This window comes from Bos grunniens, chromosome 5 (genome assembly GCF_055505025.1).
Source record: "Bos grunniens cultivar Pamir isolate PY7600 chromosome 5, Bosgru_T2T1.0, whole genome shotgun sequence".
Classification (NCBI taxonomy): Eukaryota; Metazoa; Chordata; class Mammalia; order Artiodactyla; family Bovidae; genus Bos; species Bos grunniens.
Window position 1 is genome coordinate 100,858,839 of NC_141169.1, and position 15,822 is coordinate 100,874,660.

General features: G+C 36.6%; 1 protein-coding gene across 1 annotated transcript; it reads right to left on the reverse strand.

Annotated features, from left to right (window-relative positions):
* Positions 1–11,801, reverse strand: CLEC9A (C-type lectin domain containing 9A). The gene is made up of 6 exons (XM_086404191.1): positions 11,610–11,801; positions 9,198–9,278; positions 5,127–5,273; positions 2,900–3,051; positions 1,675–1,796; positions 1–1,059 (listed from the first exon to the last, which is right to left on the reverse strand). Exons 1-6 carry the CDS (start codon positions 11,698–11,700, stop codon positions 927–929), a joined length of 726 nt encoding a protein of 241 aa, XP_086260317.1. The 5' UTR covers positions 11,701–11,801; the 3' UTR covers positions 1–926.
* Positions 11,802–15,822: the final 4,021 nt, after the last annotated feature.

A 15,822-nucleotide genomic window follows, 5' to 3' on the forward strand; every position in this document is an offset into this window, starting at 1 on the left:
TTTTTGTAGTTTTTTTTAAAATTTATTTTGAATTGAAGGATAATTGTTTTACAGTGTTGTGTTGATTTCTGCCAAACAACAATGTGAATCAGCCATAAGCATACGTGAACCTGAACCTTCTTCCCAACCCCCTCATCCTATCCTGCCTCTATAGGTTTTCACCAAGCACCGGGTTGAGCTCCCTGTTATACAGCAACTTCCCACCACTAGCTGCCTATTTTACATATGGGTCACAGCTCTTCTTTACTGGATACACGCTGCTGTGCCAGCCTGACTATTCCTTCCACATACATGTAGCTCTGGTTCTTCTTCTCTCCAGTAAAATTCTACAGTCCTAAAAATGATTTTGTCTTATAGGCAGCAGATAGCAGCCTATCTTCCTTCCAGTTTGAAAATCCATGTCACTGTCTTCCCATCCTACCAGTCTGATAACATAACGCCTGGCAAGCCTAGCAAATGCATAGAAAGATTTTGCAAACAGAGTTTGAAAGATCACATTTATTCATTTATTAAAAAGGGTATCAGTTAGCTAAAATTGCATCATCAGTGATGTATTGATTTTTCTGTAGAGTTTATAGTCACTCTAAATTTAAAAAAATAGAAAGAGAGAGAAAGAAAAAAAAAAGACAAATGGAAATGGTTTTTCTTCAGCTTGTTCTCCATTCTTTACCGATTTGTCCTCTGTTGCTCTAAACCAATTTTATTCTTGGTAATTAATTTGAACAGTGTCAAAGAAACATCTGGAAAGCACTGAGGAATATTACCAAGTGTAAAGGCAAGATAGGTTTTGTGTTCCAGGTAGCTGGTTTTACAGCTCTTGCACTGGTTTAGTTTTGCTCTGGCTCTTAGGCTCATTATTACAGGGTTTTGAAGGATCTATTGCAAATATGGTCATAATGGAGTCATCACTTTAAGCAAAATTTCTTTCAGGTAGAAGATCTTAGTGCATACTTCTCACAGATGAAATATTTCCAAACGCTGCAGTTAGCAGAAGAAAGCTCGTTGTCTCTGAGGTATCCACAGACCTGATTTGTTGACTGGGGTCCCTGTCTTGGCAACCTGGAGCGGCAAGTCAGTGCATCTGAGGTTAGGTGTGGGCTTACGGAGATGTTCTTTGGGCAATAAAATGAGAGAGGCACAGCTTTTTGTTTTAATCTGTCCCCCTCTTGTGGTAGTTTTTCCCTTCTTCTTCAATAACAGAGCTATTTTCTCAAAATAAAATGTGCAAATATTATTTCAATGGGCAGCATATTTTTAAAAATGCTTGAATACACAAAGGCAGGCTCTAATTTCAAATCTCTTTTCTGACTCTTAATTTTCAAAATATGAAGGCACTGCTGATCAGTCTCTCCAGTTCTTTCTGAAATCTTACTATGGGACTCACTTACTTAGCACTCTCTCCATTCAATGATACAAAGGAAATGTACTTAATAATCACATAATATCATTCATTCAGACTTTCAGATTTTGATGTGAATGTGCTCGCGTGGGGCTGAGAAGGAGAAAGATTTAGAAGCCACATAGCTACTCTTTATCGTGGCTTGGATTCCAATCAAGCCTATGAAATTATCATGCTCATTATATCTCCTGGAGGAAATGTAAGGTATAAGATAAAATGAATGGCTGATTTCCCACCTGTGTCTAATTCTTGGAACATTTCCCTTAGAGACTTACAGGTCAGCAGAAGGAGAGGAACCATCCTGCCAAAGCCAAGGTTGGTTGGACCCATTCTGTGACAGTCCTACCCAGTAATCATAGTTTCTCTTGATCTTCTTCAGGCTGCCCGTGATAAAGTCCTATAAGAAACAAGACTTGAACAGGTACTCCAAAACAAACAAAAAGCTAATAAACTACCATGAAATAGAAGTGTGATATTTTGCCTCTACAAATGCAATTGGAACTTGAAGGCTGGAAAGAGAGAAACCTTAAAGAAAGTATACTTTCCCCCTTATTGCTAAATGATCAAGGTGGTGTTAAAAACTATGAAAAAAATTGGCATCTGATGTCAAAGTAATTTTAATGGATTCAGAATTTGGCAGATAGTATATATATGTCTTTTCCAGGATACGTCAGTGTGAGAAATAGTTTAGAAGACTCCAGAAGCAATTAACTGCAGGCATATTTTGTAGGAATAAATACTTCTAACTTTTATCACTTAATTTGCACAGAAAAAATAGTGCAAACCCATAACTGTCATTAGCTAGTCCAATTTATTTTGGTTCATTACCTATCCTTAACAAATTGTTCTGTTATTCTTATAAAAATGAGCTTTGACTAATTACTGAATATGGTAGATGTACATTTTTAATAAATTCAGAAATGTGCAACTGTGCTTTCTACTTCACACATAATTTATGGGTATAACGATTTCAAGGAAACATCTTACTCATTAAAATATTAGTAAACTAGGTATAATGTCAATTAAACAGTTCATTTAGCAAATGTTTATTTTCACAAATCTCTCCATTTCATGATGTCACCTCACTTTTTGTACTCCTACTTTTCTTGATAATTATATAATTGTTATAGTTTAGTATACCGCCCTAAAGTGTTGAAACTTCAAATTTAAAACAAATTAAACATATATACAATCATAATGTGTGCATATCTGGGAGTGGATTAGCGTGTTACAAAATGGAATTTCTCTTGCTCCCTCCTTTTTTGAGTAACAAAGAACACAGAATTAACATTTTCTCCGTGATTTCTGAATAACCATCCTGTATTTTGTTTCTCCAATTAAAAGGAAAGCAAGCCATGCCAATTCCTACTTTGAATATTAAAACATTTTTTTCCCAACAAATATACCATTGTTACAGAGTATTAAGGAATTCTATGAGAATCACTCTTTTCATTTCATAGGTATTTTGAGAATGATATGAAGTCATAAAGCAGTGTTTACCATTTCTTCTTTGCTCTCTATTTGCAGAAGATCAGAGCCCTTCTTCCAACAATCCTTTCTACTAGTGTGCCAGAATGTCCAGCTTTCAAAGACATGATAACAACTTTCTCCATTCTGAATCCAGTTGTCTGGACAAGGGCTGCAGTTATAGGCTTCAAATATAAACATTTCATTAAAGTTATTGTAAAAATATTGGTAGCACACCTCTGCAAAAGAACCCTTTGTATTATTCCCAGGGAAGCTGAATTCTCTCCAATGATCCCCAACTTTTTTTGCACCAGGGGTCAGTTTTGTGGAAGGCAATTTTTCCATGGACCTGGGAGCAGGGTGTGGTTTTAGGGTGATTCAAGCACATTACATTTATTATGCACTTTATTTTTATTATTATTACATCAGCTGCAGCTCAGATCATCAGACATTAGATCCCATAGGTTGGGGACCCCTGCTTTAACCCAGTGGCTCATATGATGCAGTTCTCAGCAATTTAAGCTCCTTTGAAGCTGAATACAGTAAGGTTTGTACAATTACTTCCAAATGCAATAGGTCTCTAAGAGTTTAAGATAAAATTAATTTGGGAATATTTTCCCCAGATTGTTTCTCTTCTACAATAATTGATCTGATTATTCTATTTTTAGATATCTTTCCACCTTTTAATTTTACATCATTTATAATCTTCACTTGTTTGCTTATTGTTTTGTGTCCATTAATATTATTGGCCCAATTTAATTGAGAATGTAATGAGCCATTAGGTGAGTAGAGTAGTAAGCCTCAAGTTGATTTTTAAATTCTGAGAGTCAAGCATGAAAATGTTTCTCATATAGTGGAGAGAACAAACAGGGCACCTTGAGGAGTGATTTTAAAATATGTAGGTGAGGAAAATTGAACAAGTGACCAATATGTTTAATTTAGGACTTTGATATAACTAAGAAGTAAGTCTTAATGTTTCACCAGTTTTATAGAACTTATCTTAAGAAAAAATGTATTCATGAAAGAAGGATGCTCAGATGTGTAAAAGGGGAACCAAAGATCAAGACTTTGACCAAGTGTTTCTAGCACAATTTTATAGAAGGAAAGACTCTGATACTTCCAGAACTGTAGTCTCCAGGGAAAAGCCTTCTACTTAGGGTCACAAATAGTTCATTATCAGTTTCCGTGGCTCAGATGTCAAATTATTTAGGGCTCTTCTTCAATATCCTTTGAGAACAACTCTAATCAGTATCCTGAATATTATTAAAGTTATAGCATAAGCAGTGCTGACAATGGCAGTTGAAAGGCTGAGAACATGCGGGATTTGAATTAATCTCCAAAATGGATTTTGTCACTGATTTAAGTGATCACGTGACTGAGCAACTAAACAACAACGCTGATTAAGTAAGGTTGATGATTCAGAGGTAGGCCTAAGCCATGCTTTCAGCAGATCATAAAACGTTATTTTTTTAAATATTTACTTGACTAAATCTCAGTTAGAAGGAACTAACTACCTGGCTTATTGACGATTACTAAAATGATAGCCACTACAGAGAAGTTAATTTTCTAAATTTTATGTGTAAGTGTACGAGTGTGTGTTCAGTTGTACCCGACTCTTTGTGAACCCATGGACTGCATGCAGCTCACCAGGCTCCTCTGTCTATAGAATTCTCCAGGCAAGAATACTGGAGATACACAAAAATTTGAATGATTGGATAAAACATAAAATGCTTTTTTTGTTTAATCTTACCTACTCATCTCGCTCATTACATTTTGACATTTGACTGTATATTTTCCTTTTTTTCTATTTCTTGGAACCTCAGTATTTTCCACATACTATTAATGTAATGTGGGCTTACCAGGTGGCATTAGTGGTAAAGAATCAGCCTACAATGCAAGAGATGCAGAAGAAGTGAGTTCCATCCCTGAGTCAGGAAGATTCCCCTGGAGGAGGGATTGGCAACCCACTCCAGTATTCTTGCCTGGAGAATCCCATGGACAGAGGAGTCTGGCGGGCTACAGTCCATACAGTCACAAAGAGTTGGATACCACTAAAGTGACTTAGCATTGATGTATGTATAAATGACATTGAACTAAAGAGCAGATCAAGAGTATCTCTATCCTATTTTTTATGAAATCCTGACTATAATTTACAGAGAAATATACGTTGCTGTGGGTTTTTTGTTTTGCTGTTGTTGTTTTGAGGAACTGGTGTATACATTGTTATCTGTACAGTGAAAATTGATTTTATATCAATTACCTGAACTGAGAGACTTCTGCATTAAGGTTTGGCAATATGTCATCTGTAGGTTGGGGTTTCTCTTCCACTGTGTGAAGTTGAGCAGTGCTCTCTCCTGTTGGATGAGTTTTTCTTGCTGCTTCATTATAGTAGTGGACATCTGAAACACTTCAAACAATAACAACCATTCCTGATAAAATACTGACACGTAACAAAATAAGCCTTCAATCTAGACTGAAGAGAACTACATATTACTCATTATATTTGTGATTAAAAGCTACAAAGGATATCTATTTAGGTGTTCTGCCCTTTTTTTTTATTGTGTTGTTCGCTTTTTTATATTGAGCTACATGAGCTATTAGTATATTTTGAAGATCAATCCCCTTATTGGTTGCTTGATTTGAAAATATTTTCTCCCATCCTTAGGGTTGTCTTTTAGTCTCATTTATGTATTTCTTTGCTTTGCAAAATCTTTTAAGTCTCCTCTGTTTATTTATTTTTTTTTTTCATTACTCTAGAAGGTGGGTTAAAAAAGATCTTGTGATTTATGTCAAAGAGTGTTCTTGCCTATGTCTTCCTTTAAGTTTTACATTGTCCAGCCTTACATTTATGTCTTTAATCCATTTTGAGTTTATTTTTGTGTATGGTGTTAGAGAATGCTCTTATTTCATTCTTTTACATATAGTTGTCTGGTTTTCCCAATGCCACTTTTTGAAGAGGCTGTCTTTTTTCTAATGTATATTTTTGACCATAGGTTCATGGGTTTATCTCTGGGCTTTCTATCCATTGACCTATATTTCTGTTTTTGTGCCCATACCATACTGTATTGATGACTGAAGCTTTGCAGTATAGTCTGAAGTCAGGGAGTCTGATTCCTCCAGCTCCGTTTTTCTTTCTCAAGCTTGCTTTGGCTACCTAGGGTCTTTTGTATTTCCATACAAATTGTAATTTTTTCTAATCATGTGAAAAATGCCCTTGCTAATTTGATAAGAATTGCATTGAATCTGTAAATTATTTTGAGTAGTATTTCACAATATTGATTTTTCCAGTCTAAGAACATGGTATATCTCTCTATCTCTTGGTGTCATCTTTGATTTCTTTCTTTCATCAGTATTCTATAGTTTTGCCATCACTAAAAAATCTACGAACAATAAATGCTGGAGAAGATGTGGAGAAACGGGAACCCTCCTATAGTGTTTGTGGAAATGTAAATTGATACAGTTTCTATGGAGAACAGTGTGGATGTTCCTTAAAAAACTAAAAATAGAAGTATCATACTGCTACTGCTAAGTCGCTTCAGTCGTGTCCAACTCTGTGCGACCCCATAGACAGCAGCCCACCAGGCTCCCCCGTCCCTGGGATTCTCCAGGCAAGAACACTGGAGTGGGTTGCCATTTCCTTCTCCAACACATATGCTACTTCTACCCATTTCCCTTGTTCCTCACAGAACCAGTCTAATTGTAGAACAGTATTATACGTAAGAGACCCTCCAAAGGGCCACCGTTCGCCGTCCTCCAATGGATACCATGGCCATGCAGTATCACATAGGAAGACCAGGTGTGTCTTCTTTAAGCCCTGGGGATCAAATTTATCCCAGTTTTTCAGGATACAGTTCAAAGGAGTGAGGCTGGAATTGTTAGCTCCCATCTTGTCCTGAAGGATCCCGGACGAGCCCCCAAGATGAAAGGTTGTTGTTGAATCACACAAAGACACCGGGATTCTTGGCCCCCATAGGAGAAGAATTCAATCTGGGCCCAGAGACGAGGCTTAATCACTCAGAGCTTTTGTGTAATAAAGTTTTATTAAAACATAAAGGAGATAGAGAAAGCTTCTGACATAGGCATCAGAAGGGGGAAGAAAGAGTATGACCTAGCAATCCCACTACTTGGCACATACTCAGGGAAAACCATAATTCCAAAAGACACATGCACCCAAATGTTCATTGCAGCCCTATTTACAACAGCCAGGATGTGGAAGCAATCTAAATTTCCATCAACAGAGGAATGGATAAAGAAGATACATACAATGGAATATTATTCAGCCAAAAAAAGGAATGAAATAGTGTCATTTGCAGAGACATAGATAGACCTAGAGACTGTCATACAAAGTGAAATAAGTCAGAAAGAGAAAAACAAGTATCATATCATATTACTTATATGTGGAATCTAGAAAAATGATACAGATGAACTTATGTACAAAGTGGAAATAGAGACACAGATACAGAGAACAAATTTATAGATACTAAAGGGGAAGGGGAAGTGGGATGGATTGGGAGATTAGGCTTGACATACATATACTACAATGTATAAAATAAATAACTAATTAGAACCTATTGTATAACACAGGGAACTCTACTCAGTGCTCTGTGGTGGCCTAAAAGGGAAGGAAATCTAAAAAAGGGGGGAAATATGGATACATATAATTGATTCACTTCACAGTACAGCAGACACTAATACAATATTGTAAAGCAACTATATTCCAATTAATTTTTTTAAAAAGCTGCAAAGGATGTACAGCAAAAAAGCTCTTTGCCATCCCTGATTCCTTACCCACTTAATTCCAGCTCTTTGATGCACTCAGATTTATCAATTTATTTTTTATTCTTTCAGAGGTGTTTTGAAATTTACATGCAAATGAATATAAAGTTCCCTCAATCTTCTTTACACAAATGATAACAATCTTTTTACATGGTTTTTCACTTTTCATTTGATCACTTAAAATGTATTTTTGACATAATACTGTTAGTACATAAAGAGCTTTCTCATTCTTTTTTATATTGGAGTCTATTGTATGAATATATCATGATTTATTTTAACAATGCTTCATTGACTTTTACACTATTTGTAATCTTTTTTTATTGTAGAAAGAAATACTATCATGAGGAACCATAGTTATACATAGTTTCAAACATAATAGGTCAAAGTTTTGTGCATTTACATTGCATTAGATATTTCCAAATTACCTTCCATGTATCCTGATGCAAACTGCATAGGTTTGAATCTCCTTGACTTTTACACTACTACCACACTCACACTTCTGACACTTCTGTTCACCAAATGTATTGTCCCCATTCCACCCCACCCCCTTGCCCTGCTCTACAACACCAATTGGGTGTCCTATAATTTAATTTAATCTGACACTATCTTCCTGGAAATAGCGTCAGTTTCCAAAGGTTAAGGGCTCAGCCCCAAAGACTGCTCCCCACCTCAGATGCCAATGCAAGTAGTAGATTCCCAGGTTAGCATGACTTCTTTTTGATTTGCCTACAAATTAGAAGTTTCCATGACTTCCTCCTGGGTTCTATTCATTTGCTACAGCAGCTAATTCCTCCTAGATGGAGAAATGATTTGCCAAGGCATACAAGACATAAGAATTATCTAGACAATTACTCTTCATCACTGTCTTTCTAAGCATATTTTTTTGTGCTAGCATAAGTGGCAATGAAGGTTCTTGGTCTTTTTTCTGGAACCTGTGCTTCTGTAATTGTTACACTTTTATAAAAAATTCATTTGCTACATATAAAAGCATGTCTTCACTTTGAACTGAAAGAAAAAAAGAAATGTGGCAAAATATTGGCCCAAATAAAATCCTCACATTTGCCTTAAACATACTAAATTGTACCTTGTCTAATATAAACTGAAAAGTTCATAATAAAATAATCTGTATAATTTAGAATAAATGTATATTAGAAAAGGAAGAGCATATTACTGAAAACCTTCAAATTGCATGCTTTGGCATATTAACATAATTCATAAATTGGATCATAATATAAGCGATTATTTGCATCATTTTTCCCAAAGAGACCTATGGTATTAGATTTGAGTTAAACAGCTTACCATTGAATATTAGAAGTTATCAGTGGCATCTGAGTGCTTTAGAGAGTTATAGCTAATGGATGTCCCATAACTTAAATAAGGAAGTCATTATTTTATATAATTATATTCATTTAGGTGTTTCTAATTTATTTAGTTATCAATTTATAAATTATGAAGTTCCAGTTAAAATGATATGCATACTTCTATGTAATGCTACATGTAGTATGCAACCTATCTATCTATATAGATTATTTTGAAGATATCTTTTTATACTTACATTTGATGCCCAAGAAAATAGAGGTTGCTAATGAGCCAATGCAGAAAATACATAAGATCACCATCACAAGACACCATACTCCTAAACAAGAAATAGAGGCAATGAAATTGATTTAGAGAAAGTTAGGGGAAAGAAGTGGGTCAGTTCAGTTCTGTTCACTTGCTCAGTCATGTCTGACTCTTTGCGACCCCATGAACCGCAGCATGCCAGGCCTCCCTGTTCATCACCAACTCCCAGAGTCCACCCAAACCCATGTCCATCGAGTCGGTGATGCCATCCAACCATCTCATCCTCTGTCGTCCCCTTCTCTTCCTGCCCTCAATCTATAGGAAAAGACTAAACCGAGCAAAATGAGGAGGTAATGTTGTAACTGTGTATAACAAGAAAAGGTGAACTCAAACTCTTTGAAATGCAAGACATAACTTGGAAAAATGCCAGCTTGGACAGCTTTCACAATATACTTCCTTTATCCTTGTATGACACCACCAGCTCAGTAACTTGTTAGATGTATTCTCTTCCAACAGTCTTTTAGAGATGATGGCAAACTAGGCAGTAAGTTTTGATTTTTGAGAGCAAAAGGGCTGTTTTCGGGACTTCTTGGGAGTCTAGTGGTTCAGAGGGCTTCCCTGGTGGTTCAGAGACAAAGAATCTGCCTGCGATGCGGGAGGCCCAGGTTCAATCGCTGGGTCAGGAAGATCCCCTGGAGAAAGGAAGGGCAAACCCTCCAGTATTCTTTCCTGGAGAATTCCATGGACAGAGGAGCCTGGTGGGCTACAATCTATGGGGTTTCAAGGAGTCAAACACGACTGAACTACTAACACTTTCACTTTCAGTGGTTAAGAATCCTCTTGCCAATAAAGGGGACACAGGTTCGATCCCTGGTCTGGAAAGATCCCAAATAACATGGAGCAACTAAACTCCTGTACCTCAACTACTGAGCTTGTGCTCCAGAGCCCGTGCTCCACAACAAGAGAAACCACTGCAATGAGAAGCCCACACACTGCAACTAGAAAGTAGCTACCACTTGTCATGACTAGACAAAGTCCACGTGCAGCAAGGAAGACCCAGTGCAGTCCCCCAAATTAAATAATAAATTCATTAATTTTAAAAAGCTGTCTCCAATCTCCTCATCTCTGGTCAGTGTCATTTGAGCACGATTGATTCAAAGGTATTTCCCTTTGAACGTATGATTTTGGATAAGGAACATTTTTAAAGACAATTTGGCAACAATTCAGGGAGCAAAAATGAGTGAGTGATTTGTTATATTCTTAATGCTAGTAAGAGAAAAAAGCATACAATTTATCTCTGGATAATGATGAAGACTGAATAGTGACTCTACCCAAAATGCCTATGTTCTAATCTCTGGAACCAATAAATTTTCCTTATGAGGAGAAGGAGACTTTAAATGTATAATTAGGTAAAAGATCTTTGAATGGGGAGATCATCCTGTTTTATCTGGCCCTTATAAGTGAGACATAGATCAGAGGAACAGACTGCCATATAATAAAGAAAGCCAAGACACATCTGAAGATGTGCCACTATAGTTGAAGGTGGAAAAGGAGCCACAGGTTAAGGAAAGCAAGGACGCAACTCTAGAAACTGGAGAAGACAGGGAATGGTTTGTCCCCTAGAGCAGTGTTCCCCAATCTTTTGGCATCAGGGGCTGGTTTCATGGAAAATGGTTTTTCCATGATGGTTTGAGGATGATTCAAGTGCATTATGTTTGTTGTGTACTTTATTTCTATTATTATTGTATCAGCTCCAGTTCAAATCACCAGTCATTAGTTCCTAGAACTTGGGGACTCCTCCCCTAGAGCCTCTTTATGGAAGGTAACCCCACGACACCTTGGTTTCAATCCAGCAGAATCCATTTTGGACTTCTGATCTCTAGGACTATAAGAAAATAAAACTATGTTGTATTATGCCCCTAAGTCTGTGGTAATTTATTACCTAAACAAAAGGAAACTGATATAAATATTTTATATTAAAGACAGAACTGACCCAGGCTGATGAGTGTTTGCCACTTTTCTCAACCTATGTTTTCTCTTTTATTTCTTAGTATTTATCAGATAATTTACAGGATATTTTTTATGTGGAAGCTAAAATTACACAAACTATGTGAGTTCTTTCACTTATTTTCCAAATCCAGGAATTGTCTTTCCAGCAAGAGAGAGAGAGAGAGAGAAACCCAATGTACTACATATGTCAAGTCCATTTCTCTTTCCCTTTTTCACCTCTACTTACTCCTCCTCCACTTTATTTCATTTTTAATATTATGCATATTATGCATATTATTATAATTTTAAGTGGGTTATCTCAGGTTATAAATGTCACCTTGGGCTCATCATAAAACAGGAGAAAAGAAAACCCATAAACCACAAAGTCTAAGTGTAAATAGTTAGAACTGGTTACCTGAATTTTTGGTAGAAGACAGATGTTTCTGATAAGGGTTTGATGTTGGAGTATCCCACTGAAGAGAGGTGTATATTTCATCCTCTTGCATGTCTGGGATGCTTTGATGGATAAGGCAGTCCACATGAAAGGCTGAGACAAATTCTCCTTTTGTAGTCAGGAGCAGAATAATGCAAGAACTGAAATTAGTTAACTTTTCACACCCCTGGGAAAACATGTTGAGTTTAAGGAATAGGATACATACATCTTCATCCAGAAAGTAGAAGTTTATGAGGTTTTAGCCAAAGCATAACTTGGTAAAGAAGGAAATGAGAAAGAAACTGAACCAATATGGCCAGTTACAGAATAGATTATTGCTCTGGTTTTTACAATGTAGCAGATGTTGAAGGTGATAGTACTGGATTACTGTCAAGATGAAAAGGACAGAGAATGAGCTTATATTTCAGATAGAATATGAAGATGAGAATGACCTTGATAGCAAAGAATGAGGATAACTCACATTGGGCAAACCAGTATGGAAAGAGTTTTACATTACTGTATATCTTTAAACAAGGAAGCTGGAAAGGGATTTAATCCCTAAAATAAATATACACATTATATATTAGTTGGTGATGCAGTTGTTGTGACACATAAACCTCAAAATAATTATTGTTTAACACAGAGTTTATTTCTCACTTACATAACATTTTGTTACCTAGTCCAAGCTCACTCTGCTCACCACTCAACAGGCCAATTAAATGAGAGATGAAGTATTGAGGCAATGAACAGGAGAAGATGGCAGACAAATGTCTCAAAATAACCATCTTATGGGGACTTAATACCAGATTCTTTTATAGAACAGATGGGATGGGGATGAGGAGGTAAAATAAAAAAGGCCATTAATCTCACAAATATTTCCTGGAATGGCCAGTCTCTGTGGAATGAGCATGGGGGATATGTTAATTTTTTCCTTTCTGTAGCCATCCACAGGTGGACAGGGTCCCGAACAAAGGTATTTTTGTTTAACATTAAGGCACAGGGGCAGGGTTCCCCAAGGCAGATTATTATGTGTGAACAGTATCCTTTTTTTTGTTGTTACTGTCTTCGATCATTGCTATTTTAATCTTAGACTCAATAATGCTAACATATGCATTTATTATTGTGTTATTTCTGTTGTTTCCCTGTAGAGGCGGGGGAGGCTAGGGAAGGAGGGGATGTATGTATAATTATGGCTGATTGGCATTGTTGTATGGCAGAAACCAACACTACATTGTAAAATTTTTTAAAATATTAAAAAAAATTCAACAAAGGAAAAAAAAAAGAAAGAGAATACATTATCCTTGAAAAAAAAAAAAAAGGTATCCTTTTAGTGAACAAAGCAACAGGAAGCAAAGGTTAAAGTAAAAGATAACAGATCCGCATGGAGTAAATTCTCCCCTGTAACAATTTTAGCTCCAGTAATCCTGATTTAATGGGCTTCCCAGGTGACTAAGTGGTAAAGAACCCACTTGCCAATGCGGATTTGATCCCTCATCCTGAAAGATCCCCTGCAGAAGTAAATGGCAACCCACTCCAGTATTCTTACCTGAAAAACCCAATGGACAGAGGAGCCTGGTTACTATAGTCCATGGGGTCACAAAGAGTTGGACACGACTTAGTGATTGAACAACAACAAATCCTAGTTAATGGGTAGTTGTCTTCTGAATGTAGCCTTGCTCCTTCCATCTTGTGAGTGATTAAACTGTCCTACTTCTAGCCATTGGATAGAAAAGGAGAAGCTGGAAAATCTACAACCATTTCTTAAAAGCCATGACCTTGAAATACTGGGTATCACATTCACATCCACTAATAATGTCTGTGTTTGGTTCTAAAGGTTGGGCCAGATCAAAATATTTTTTGCCTGGCTGGTAGTAATTTCACTGTAGAAGGGAAGCATGAATTATTTAATGGATGGAGGGTTGTTTCTGCCACATCCTGTGACTACAGTATTGGTATTGAGAAACTTGATACTTTAATCCTCATTCGTATATTGGCCATTTGTCCTCGTGGCCAAAAGTCATATCTTAGTAATTTACAGTCTGCAAATCCCAACTAGCTGCAAAAGTCTCTTTTGTTTCAGTGTCTCACTGGATCAATCATTGATCTCTGTAACAGAAGAAATCAAAGGGCACATTCCAGGGGTCATCTGAGGGCATTTAACAAGGACACTTTTATACAGTTTTGGGAAGGATTAAGGGACTCATTGGAAAAGACCCCGATCTTGGAAAAGATTGAGGGCAAGAAGATAAGAGGGCAACAGAGGATGAGATGCTTGGATGGCATCACTGACTCAATGGACATGAGTTTGAGCAAACTCAGGGAGATAGTGAAGGATAGGGAAGCCTGGAGTGCTGCAGTTCATGGGTCACAAAGAGTCAGACACAATTTAGTGGCTGAAAAACCACAGCAACAAGGAAACCAAAAAGGGGTGGTGAAATATGCATTGGTGAGTTATTGTCACCCCTGGGCCTGAAAGGTTAAGAAAAGGGTGTTTGTTGGAACTTTGTGACCTATCTGATAAGGTCATGGCCTAAGGTATAGAATGTGCAGCCTTTGCCAGACCACAGCATGATAGGAGAAAGCCAGTGGAATAAACACCAGGACCATTCTCCCCTTCCACCCCATGAACATTGCTAATACCTCCCAAAAGCTGAATTAACGGGAAATCAGAGGCCAAGTTTGCCCAGATATTGCTGTATATTTGAGTTCTGCTTCCCAAGGTGTATGATGGGACCAAGAGCATCTCCAGAAGCAAAGAATATTCAGAAAATTCTCCAAATATTTCATATGATATTTATGTGACCTGAGATTCTGACATAAAAAATAATGTGACTTAACTCCCTTCAATCTTTTCAATAGGGCAGTTTCTATCTTGAGGTGACAAAGAGGAAGAAACAATATACATAAAAATATGCATTAAGAGTCATGTCAAGAATGAAGAAATGGAACTTCAGTGACAGACATTAATTTCCAGGGGCTCTCAAATTTTATCCTCACTAAATATCAGGCTCAGAAAGATCTAGTTTTTTCCCAATATGGTATATTCTCTGATAAATCTCTTTGGGAAAAACACTGGGACCTCTTAACCAAAGATTAATATGTTACTTGTATTACTTTTAATGTTTTTAATCATACTGTCTTATTTATTGTTCCAAGTACTGTTTTGAAGGTCTTTTACATGCATTACTTTGACTCACAGCAGCTCTGTGAAATAGTTACTATTATTAGTATGTTGTAACTAAACTGCAAATAGAGGCATAGACAAGTTAAAGTATTTACCCAAATTCATTCATGTATTAAGTGGAAGAGTTAGTATGTAAACTAGGTGAGCTGATCACAGAAACTGTGCTACTAAAATCCAAGCTATTCTGACGTCTTGTACAAGATACTTTTGGTATGAGTATCAGATAAAAAGAATCTTTGTAGGTATGGCTTGATTGGTTTACATTTTTTAATTATAATTTTTCCATCCACTAAAATATTTTTCTTTACAATTCAGTCATATATAGTGATATAAAATCTGTGCTTTTCCATTGGGGAGAGATAAAACACTAAATTGCAGAGACATGGCTGATCTTTGGAACTAATAATTTGGTTTTCTCAGTTATTAGTTCCAATTTGTACTTTCTAAATGGACAAGTGAAAATAGGAAAATAATGACATTATGCTCCAAAGCCAAATCTCAAGATATTTAAAGTAGCAGCAGAATCCTTAGTATTTCTGTTTTTCCTCAGTGTCCCTCCCCCTGCCAAATCTGCTTGTTTATTGATTGTTTACAGCAAAACAATCAAGTGTCTTTGGATGTCAGAGTCCAGAGCTATAAAAGTTACACGTATGTGTTGAGTATTAATTATATGCTTGGTACTCTGCTCAATGCTTTACACACTGTATTAAATGATCCTCACATTACTTTATAAGTAGGGTAATAATATTAAACTCATTTCATAGATGAATAAACTGAGTTTTAAAAAGACTAACCAATTTATCAAAAGGCAGATAGGGAATAAGCTATAAAGTAGTGTTTCTCAAGATGTATTAAAGGATATTTGTGTCAGAATCAAGTTGGAACACTTATTAAAAACATAGGACTCTGGGTTATCACAAAGCACCAAGCTGACTTTTCTGTTCCATATAACAGATGAATGAAACTGGATGGGAGGGAGGCTCAAAAGGGAGGGAATCAGTTCAGTTCAGT